General features: G+C 59.1%; 1 protein-coding gene across 1 annotated transcript in view; it reads right to left on the bottom strand.

The window, feature by feature from the left end:
• The window catches only part of EMH_0088460 (uncharacterized protein), a gene marked incomplete at both ends in the record, with an annotated part of 1676 nt that overhangs the window by 764 nt on the left and 484 nt on the right, over nt 1-428 (bottom strand). The window contains one exon of the mRNA XM_013501299.1: nt 3-342. Within this exon, the coding sequence (XP_013356753.1) occupies nt 3-342 (340 nt within the window). The remainder of the gene's footprint in view (nt 1-2; nt 343-428) is intronic.

Here is a 428-nt window from a genome sequence, read left to right as displayed (position 1 = left end):
TCTTCTGTCTCCTCCATTGTTTCTGCTTCTGTTGCTGCTGCTTCTGCTGCTGCTGCAGCAGCAGCTGCTGCTGCTGCTGCTGCAGCTGCTCCCGCCGCTGCAGCGCAGCAGCAGCAGCAGCACGAGCTGCTGGGTTGCTGCCGACCTCAACAACCCAATCTATAGAACGACGGAGGTGGGGGGGCATCTCATCATCAGATGCAGCAGCAGCAGCAGCAGCAGCAGCAGCAGCAGCAAGAGAAGTTTCTTCTTGTTCTTCATCATCGTCTTGCTGTTCTTGCTGCTCAGCTGCTGCTGCTGGTGCTGCTGCTGCTGCTGCTGCTGCTGCACCTCGCAGCTCCTCTGTGTCTTCCCATGAGACAGAGTGCATCTCCTGCTGCAGCTCCTGCTGCCGCAGCTGCAGCAGCAACTGCTGCTGCTGCTGCTGT

Source organism: Eimeria mitis, genomic scaffold (assembly GCF_000499745.2).
Source record: "Eimeria mitis Houghton genomic scaffold, Emh_scaff6649, whole genome shotgun sequence".
Taxonomy (NCBI): domain Eukaryota; phylum Apicomplexa; class Conoidasida; order Eucoccidiorida; family Eimeriidae; genus Eimeria; species Eimeria mitis.
The sequence above is the reverse complement of the archived record's forward strand: the minus strand, read 5'-3'. Positions and strand labels throughout refer to the sequence as shown.